The sequence below is a fragment of the Lynx canadensis genome, chromosome F2 (genome assembly GCF_007474595.2).
Source record: "Lynx canadensis isolate LIC74 chromosome F2, mLynCan4.pri.v2, whole genome shotgun sequence".
In the NCBI taxonomy this organism is placed as follows: domain Eukaryota; kingdom Metazoa; phylum Chordata; class Mammalia; order Carnivora; family Felidae; genus Lynx; species Lynx canadensis.
In genome coordinates, this window is record NC_044320.2 from 433,693 (window position 1) to 442,422 (window position 8,730).

Below are 8,730 nucleotides of genomic sequence, written 5' to 3' on the forward strand. Positions count from 1 at the left end.
CCTCAGGCCCAGGACTCTGCCCTCAGCGTGATGCCCTGCCCTGGGCCCACGGGACTCTGGGGACAGAGTCCCTTGGGCCTTGGCTCCCAGCTGCCCCAGGGCTTCACCTCTTCCATCCCAACCACACCTCACAGGGCTCAGGGTCAGTGGCCAGCTGAACCAGGTGGGGAAGGGGACGCCCACACACTCCCTCCAGGAAGCAAAAAAAAAAAACCCACAAAGGCTGCCCTGAGACCTGGCCAGGGGTGCGAGCTGGCTCCCTGGGGCCTGCCCCTCCCCTGCCAACCAGGCAGAGATAAGCCAAGAGGTTCAAAGGCCAGAGACGGAGCCAACAGGGAGGGGCGGGTGCAGAGCTGGCAGTCACAGCCCTCCCTGGAGCCCCTGGGCCTGGAGCTTGGGATCCTGCCAGGAAAGCCCAAGAGACCTCTGCCAGGAGGCAGCAAGCAGAAGGCCCAGTGGGCTCCCCTTGCGTCCTGTGGGGATTTGGCCATTTCCTCAGGCGTTTTCCCCAGAGTTTGGGAAGGGGAGGACGACTCCCCAACGCATGGGAGAAGAGGGCCCCACCTCCCCACCCCCAACTGGGACCTAAGGCTAAAGGTGGGGTGAGGGTGTCTAAGCTGCCTGAACCAAGGAAGCCAAGCAGGGAAGGGGCTGAGAGGGGAGTGGGGCAGGGGTGTGTTCAGGCCTCTCAGGTGGAATGTCGGGGACCTCTGGCCCAGGCCCCCCTTGTTGGCGGCAGACCTTAGAGAGAGGGTTACCCCTCGGGCATAGAAAACGCAGCCCTGCCCCACAGTTCTGCAGAGCCACAGACAAGCTAGCAGATGCCCAGGCTGTCCTTGCAGAGGAAGGGGCCCAGCTCTTGCCCCCCACGGGCAGTGGCTCCAACCTCGGGGAGGACCTGTGGCTGGAATGGTTAACCTGAGGTGCCTCAGTCAGCCAATCACAGAGCCCTGCAGGAAAAATACCTGGGAGAGGTCCTCACGCGTTCGGGCGGGTCAGAGCCCAGCCCCAGTCCGGCCCTAGGCGACCCGAGAGCCCCAGCCAGCCCTGGCGTCAGCGGCCTCCCCAGAGCACAGAGTGCACAGGGGCCTCAGCATGACCATGACAGTCCTGGTTCGACTCCAGCTGGGGCTGCTGCTGTCTGTGCTGATGGTGACCATGGTGGCAGCTCAGCCTACCCGTCTGCTGACCTTGCTGTCCTCGGGCCAGGGTGTTCTGGACCGTGTGGTGCTGGGCAGCCTGTTAAATACACTGGCGGACCGTGTGCACTGCGCCGACGGGCCGTGTGGAAAGGTAATTGCCGCACCCGATGGGTCCCCCGGCCCAGGCCCGCTCCGCCCCAGGGCTGGAAGCAAAGGGCCTGGGCAAACTCCAGGAGGCGGGCCGAGGCGAGGCCGGGTGGCCAAGCACCCAGGCCCTGCCTGCAGGCCAGCGCCCACCTTCCTCTGCTCTGAGTTCAGACAGGCCTGCGCTCCCAGGATCGGGGGCTGTGACGGATACATATAGCTCCAGGATCCCAGGGCCGCCTCCTCCGTCAGTCCCCAGGCCATCAAACTGGCAGTGGTTCCGGGAAGAAGCCACCCTGGGATGGGTGGACCACTGCCCCGAGCCCTTTTGTGTGTGTGTGTGTGTGTGTGTGTGTAATCGAGAGGGTGGTGACGGTGGGAGTGTGTGAAAGAGTGATGATGGAGGGGTGGGTGGGAGAGAGGGAGGGCGAGACCAGTGTGTGCGGGCCCCACAGGGAAGCAGGCAGCTCCCTGACCATAGGCACCTGTCTCTGCCCATAGTGCCTCTCTGTGGATGATGCCCTGGCCCTGGGCAGGCCTGAGAAGCCAGGGCTCCCCGGGGGGGCAGTCCTGGAGCACAGGCACATCGCCCGCTTCAGTGCCGCCGCTGCCCTCTACCTCAGTGACCCCAAGGGCACATGTGCAGATGTCCAGGCTGGCCGCTGGGCCACCCGTGCTGACCATCTCTTGGCCCTGTTGGAGGGCCCCAAGGCCCTGACCCCGGGCCTGAGCAGGCTGCTGCAAAGGATTCAGGCCCAGGCTGCTGGCTGGCCTGCTGCAGAGAAGGTGAGGGCCTGGGTAGGTGGGGCAGAGGGCCTAGATGGGGAAGACCTAAGGGGATCCAAGGAGAAAGGAGACCACTTAGGGGGTTGGGCCTGGCTGCAGTGGGCAGAACATCCCACAAAGCCTTCCTGGACACCTGGGGGAGTCTGGGGACCTACTTGGGAGGCTCAGGGATCACAAATGGATGTCCGATACCACTCAGGACAGGGGCCTGGGGAGCCCCCGGGGCCCTCATCAGACAGGGGCTGAGAAGAATCCTGGGCCCATAGGGAGGGCCCTCGGGGAGGGGTCAGACCCAGCACAGGCCGTAGGCCGGCAGGGTTAGGTGGTGGTGCTCTGAGAAGCCTGATCTGGCACCGTGTTAGGGCGGGTCTCGGGGTCGGTGGCATGCAAGGGCACTAGGGTTGATGGTAGAGCTGGAGGCCAGGAAGGCCACCCTGCAGGCAAGGCTGAGCCCTGACCCCTCCCTCAGGCCTGTGTGGACCTGCCCCGGCTGCTGGAGGAGGCAGCAGGGGCAGGAGCTCCCAGCAACCCTGGCCTGGTCCTGGCCGCCCTGTTGGACCATGTCAGCAGTGGGTCCTGTCTCCATGCCCTGCCGACCCCCCAGTACTTTGTAGACTTTGTGTTCCGGCAGCACAGTGGCGAGAATCCCGACATCACACTGGCTGGTGAGGCTGCGGCGGGGCCAGAGAGTTGGGGGCACCCTGAGTCCCCGACCTCCGTGTCCTTGGGGAGGGCAGGCCTGGAGCCCATACACACTCTGTGATTCTGTCCCCCCTGCCAGAGCTGGAGGCCTTGATGCAGCGCCTGGGGGTAGGGAGAGTGGCGGAGACACACAGTGACCACGGCGACCATGGTCATCTGGGAAAGGGGGCCAACCACCGGGGCCCCGTGCCCCCTGCCACCCCTAACGGCAGCTCCAGCATGTGGGACACAGTGAGCAGCCCCTGCACCACCGTCCTGGGGAGAGGTGGGGGCTCATGGGTCTGCTCAGGTCCCTGACCCCCCTTCCTGCCGCCCCTCAGGTATGCCTGAGTGCCAGTGAAGTGATGGCCGTGTACGGGCTCTCCGAGCAGGCGGGGGTGACTCCAGAGCTCTGGGCCCAACTGAGCCCGGCCCTGCTCCAGCAGCAACTAAGTGGGGCCTGCAGCCCCCAGTCCAGTCCCCCCACTCAGGACCAGCTCAGTCAGGCGGAAAGTGAGTGCCCGCCTCCCCAGTTGTGCCCGCTTGCGGTACCCATCGGTGCTGGGCGCTGGTGCCACAGAGGTGGGGCCTCACGGGGAGGAGGAAGTGGCCGCTGGGGTCCCAGGGAAGTGTGGGGGCCTAGATGGGCAGAGGATGGGGCTTCGAGGGTTAGCGTAAGCAGAGGAGCGGCCGGAGCCTGACCACCTGCGTCCCCGGCGAGCCGGCTCCGGGGCCCTGCTCGGACACCCTCCCCTGGGAAGCAAGGAAGGCTCCCATCTCAGCCCCGTGGCCCCCGCTCCCTCTCCAGGATATCTGTACGGCTCCCTCGCCACGCTGCTCATCTGCCTCTGTGCCACTTTCGGCCTCCTGCTTCTGACCTGCGCCACCTACGGCGCTGCCTCCCACTACATCATCCAGACCTTCCTGAGCATGGCTGTGGGTGCACTCACGGGGGACGCCACCCTCCACCTGACACCCAAGGTCAGCCGCTGCCCCTCCCTCCCCAGACGGGAATTTCCCTGCCCAGTCCTTCGAGGCCCATCCTCCTGGAGCCCTTCCTGTCTCCCTGGCCTCTCCGTCCTTGCCCCCGGGGGTGGGTGGGGTGGGGGAGGCCCTCAAGCCCCCTTCCCTCCCCAGGTGCTAGGGCTGCACACGCACAGCGGGGAGGCCCTTGGCCCACAGTCCACCTGGCGCCTTGTGGCCGTGCTGGGTGGCCTCTACACCTTCTTCCTGTTTGAGAACCTCTTCAACCTCTTGCTGCCCCTGGACCCTGAGGTCAGGTGGGAGCTGGAGGTGGTGGGTGGATGGGGCGGAGTCATGGAGGCCCATTGGGCCCTGAGCCACTGTCCCCACAGGACTCAAAGGGTGGGCCCTGCAGCCACAGCCACGGTGGCCACAGCCACGGAGTGTCCCTGCAGCTAGCGCCCAGCGAGCTCCGGCCGCCTAAGCAGCCCCACGAAGGCTCTCGCGCAGACCTGGTGAGCTGGCCCTTCCCCAGGGTCTCCACCCCACACGGAGTTTCCCCTGCAAGAACCCCTTTCTGCCCCCGCCCCCGCCCCGCCTCCGCCCCGCCTCCACCCCGGCGCTTCTGTCCGTGGCCTCCTCTGTTGCTGATCAGGAGACCCAGCCCCGCCACGCCCCTCCTCACCTCCCTGCCCAGGGGCTCATCCACACGGACCTACCCCCTCCAGGTGACGGAGGAGAGCCCGGAGCTGCTGAGCTCGGAGCCCCGGAGACCGAGCTCAGGTGAGCCCCGAGGGAAGCCCCAGAAGGATTAGGGGCTACGGATTTGTGCCGAGCGCCAGCGCGGGCCTGGGGAGCAGAGGTGGGGGCGCCGAGGTGGGGGACCAGGTCGGCGCCGACCCACGTCCACCACACCCGCAGAGCTGAGATTGCTGCCCTACGTGATCACGCTGGGCGACGCCTTGCACAACTTCGCCGATGGGCTCGCCGTGGGCGCCGCCTTCGCGTCCTCCTGGAAGACCGGGCTGGCCACCTCGCTGGCCGTGTTCTGCCACGAGGTGCCACACGAGCTGGGTGAGCAGCGCGAGGCAGGGCCTGGGGACCCGGCCGCCGGCCAGGGGCGGGGCCTGCCCGGCTGTGGGCGGGCCTCTCGGCCTGACCCCCGATCCGCCCACCCCAGGGGATTTCGCTGCCCTGCTGCACGCGGGGCTGTCGGTGCGCCGGGCTTTGCTGCTGAACTTGGCCTCAGCGCTGACTGCCTTCGTCGGCCTCTACGTGGCGCTCGCTGTCGACGTTGGAGAGGACAGTGAGGCCTGGATCCTGGCGGTGGCCACTGGCCTCTTCCTCTACGTGGCGCTCTGCGACATGGTCAGGACTGAGGGCGGGAGTCGGCTGCCCCGGGGGTGAGCCGAGCAGGGGCTCAGAGCTGGTCGCTCACCTGTGCCTGACTCCTCCTCAGCTTCCAGCCATGCTTCATGTGCGGGACCAGCGGCCCTGGCTCCTCTTCTTGCTGCACAACATGGGTCTGCTGGGCGGCTGGACCGTCCTGCTGCTGCTGTCGCTGTATGAGGACAACATCACCCTCTGATGCCCACCCCCCCCACTCTCGGGCCCTTGATGCTGGCTGCTGGCCCCCTGGGCTTTCTCAGCTCCTTGGGTGTGCCAGCCAGCGTGGAACCTGTAGCTGGGTACCCAGAGAGCCCCAGGCCTTTGAGAGTCTCCCTCTCACATGCCCCAGCATCCCTGTTCAATAAAAATATTCTTGCCCTTGGAGCCCAGCCGCTTTCCTTGCTGTTAGGGAAGTTTCTCCCACCAAGAAAGGCAGCGGGGCGGGGGGGGGGGGGGCAGTACCTCTTTTTCCCCCTGGGGCTCCGATGAGGCACCAGGAGCCTGTGCTAAGGGATCTCCAGGCAGCCAGCCCCAGTCCTGCGTGGGGAAATGTGGGAGCCCTGTGTGGGGAGTGGACTCAGAAAAATTGGCCAGGGTCTGCAGGTAGCAGGGGGACCCGGTCTCCAATCAGGAATCAGACTTGTTTACTTCTCACAGAAGGGCCGAAACAAGCACCGTGCTCACAGAGACGAGGGTTTATCACTTCTTGGAGGTAGTCGGACCCGAGTATGTGACAGCCCGTGGTCAGTGGGGCCCCAGCCCCTTCTGACTCTGCTGCACTGTCCTCGGCACAAGTGTCCATCCTCACAGACCCTTGTAGTCCCCTAAGGTTGTAGCTCAGCCTATCACAAATTAGGTGCCTTAAAACAACAGAAATTTATTTTCTCACAGTTCTGGAGGCAGAAGTCTAAATTCAAGGTGTCCGTAAGCCGTGCTCCTTCTCAACTCTCTATTTTTTTGATGTTTATTTGTTTTGAGAGAGCATGAGTGAACAAGTGGGGGTGGGGCAGAGAAAGAGAGAGAATCCCAAGCAGGCTCTGTACTATCAGCATAGAGCCCGACGCGGGGCTTGAACTCATGACCTCAGGTGAAATCAAGAGTCGGATGTTCAACCAGCTGAGCCTCCCAGGTGCCCGTGGTGCTCAACTCTCTAGAGACAATCTATCACATGAGGCTGTCCTGGCTTCTGGCGGCCACGTGTGGTTTGGGTCTTGTAGCAGGCATAGCTCCAGTCTTCCTCCATCTTGTGACCTTCTCTGTTGTACCTCTTCTCTTCTGATGACACCAGTCCTACCGATTACCAGCGTGCCTACTCCAGTATGACCTCATCTGAACTAATTCCATCTGTCGATGATTCCATTTCCAAATAAAAGTCACATTTTGAAGTACCGAGGGTTAGGTTTCCAACATATCTTTTTTTGGGATCACAATTCAACCCACAACACCCCTCACCGTCCAAAATGGCTGCCAGAGCCCTAGCCCTTAAATGCACTTTCCAGGTAGCAGAAAGGAGGTGGGAGGAAAGACCAAAAAGAGGAAGGGGTCCAGGGGACATCAGATTCGGCCTGTTGTTCACACACACAGACACAGAAGCGCGAGAGTGGAAGTCAGTCTTATGTTACGCTCCGTGGGTCCACCTGTGCTGGAGGGAGGTGGAGGCTGCATGCCAGTAATCTGTGGCAAAGCACGCAGAAAAGGCCATATCTGAGAACTCCCGGGCCTGACCCCGGTAGACAGACGCGCCGGCCTCTCCAAGAGGTATTGATTCTCCAAGAGTCTTCACCAACAGCACAAAAGAGAAATGTGGGAACTACCACCTTCCTCCTCAACCTGGTCTACAACACGGAGATGGCCTCTTGGCACGGAAGGAAGGTGCAGAAAAACCACTGACTCCCAGCACAGCGCTGCCTCAGAGGAGCAAGAGCATGGCCTGTAGTGTCCACTAGCCCCAGGGCCCAAGCTCAGGGTCAGAGGGCAAGGCCAGGGCTTGTACTGGCATTCCCCCCCCCCCCCACCGCCAGCCTTGGACGATTCTTCAGCCCATCATGGTCCCTCCCCAGCAACTTCAAGCCCCAGATCTGCTGATAGGCCCCTACCTTCATCTCTCATTGAGAAAGTACATCCACCCGGCAGGCTCACCTCTGTCTTCCCACTGCCAACCTTGCAACCTCCTGGTTCCGCTGCCCACCTTCTCCTCTCCTCTGACTGGGATGGAGCCTCATCCTATCCACCGCTGCCCTCCCCGGGACTGTGCTCCTTCAGGATCTCCAGCCTTCTCTGCACTGACCACCTCTCTCACAGATGAGTTCTTGTTCATTTGTTAGGGCATTTTCCAATGTGCCAAGCTCCAGTCCAAGGGTTCTGTGGGCCCTGATTTTTTCAATCATCACAGACGTCCTATGATGTGGGCACCATGACTGTGCCCATCCGACAGAGATGCCAAAACTTAGTGTCCCGGCTACAGTTTTTCTTATGACCTTTAAAGGGGTTTGGTGTGGCTCAGGGGTCACACGCCTGCCTGGGCATTCGAGTGACCCCTTTGTCCACTACAAAAGGGTCAGCCTTGTTGCTGACACGAGCAAGTGGGCAGATATGGGTGCAACATAAACCATGTTTCTATGTCATTTTCTTGGGTGTAACTATACTTCTTTTTTTTTTTTTTTTAACTCATTATAATTTTTATTCGAGAGAGAGAGAGAGAGAGAGAGAGAGAGAGAGAACGCGAGCACACACAGGAGCACGGAAGAGGGGCGGGGGAGAATCCCAAGCAGGCTCCAGGCTCAGCGCGTAGCCGGACGTGGGGCTGGATCCCATGACTCTGATCATGCCCTGAGCCGAAATCAAGAGTCAACAGACTGAGCCACCCAGACGCCCCTTACTTGTTTTATTTCTTATTATTCCATTCCTAAGTCCCAGGTCTGTACAACGGTACCCAGGGCGAGTCCCTGCCAAGCGAGGAGACATCTCCGTTAGCTGTGCTTGGTCGTGGCTCCAGAGTCTTCCACGTGGGCAACTGTGCTGGGCCTGGGGAGGGAGCAGAGGACGGGAAGGGCGAAAATCGCTGCCCTGGGGCGGGCGCTCACGTTGTAGAGGGCGGACCGGCATACCTGCAGGGCCAGACCTCCTCGGGAGGCGGCAGGGACGCGGCCAGTCATCTCTCCGGGAAGTTTCCCGATCCCCGGACTGCTCGGGCAGCCGCGGCCCTTGCCGAGAGCCTCACTGGGCGCATGTCTTCCCTCACGGCCTCCACACCGCGACGCTCTCCTGGCCCACCCGGGCACCGCGTCTCGCCCACGCGGGCTTGGTGGGGGCAAGTCGCCTCTTCCTGCGGCCTAGACCCTCCTCGGTGACCCCACCCTGCGTCGGGGAGAGCGGCCCCCGGCCCAGCGGGCCCTGAGCCGCCGCACCCCCAGCCCCGTTTCCAACCCCGCCGCCGGCTTCTCCAGGGAGCCGAGCGCAGAGCGAGCTCGGGGTTTCGGGGCTCCGGACGCAGAGCCTCGGAGCAGAGCCGCGAGGCTGCCCTGCCACCCCCTAGCCACCGGGGGTCGCTGTCGCGCGCGCAGCCACTCTGCCGCCGCGGCGCTGCGCAGGCGCGGGAGCCCGGAACCCGGGCGCTCAGCTTCCG

At 63.1% G+C, this 8,730-nt stretch overlaps 1 protein-coding gene and 1 long non-coding RNA gene across 2 annotated transcripts; one reads left to right on the plus strand and one right to left on the minus strand.

The window, feature by feature from the left end:
- Window positions 1–596: 596 nt before the first annotated feature.
- Window positions 597–5,478, plus strand: SLC39A4 (solute carrier family 39 member 4). Its single transcript, XM_030303674.1, has 12 exons — window positions 597–1,293; window positions 1,788–2,072; window positions 2,542–2,737; window positions 2,854–3,005; window positions 3,095–3,266; window positions 3,562–3,734; window positions 3,891–4,028; window positions 4,109–4,231; window positions 4,445–4,499; window positions 4,638–4,790; window positions 4,897–5,084; window positions 5,176–5,478. The coding sequence occupies exons 1-12, from the start codon at window positions 1,096–1,098 to the stop codon at window positions 5,302–5,304; spliced, it is 1,962 nt and encodes a 653-aa protein (XP_030159534.1). The 5' UTR covers window positions 597–1,095; the 3' UTR covers window positions 5,305–5,478.
- A 2,494-nt stretch (window positions 5,479–7,972) lies between these two features.
- Window positions 7,973–8,524, minus strand: LOC115505910. Its single transcript, XR_003966174.1, has 2 exons — window positions 8,213–8,524; window positions 7,973–8,129 (listed from the first exon to the last, which is right to left on the minus strand). It is a non-coding gene; the product is annotated as an uncharacterized LOC115505910 (long non-coding RNA).
- Between the last annotated feature and the right edge of the window lie 206 nt (window positions 8,525–8,730).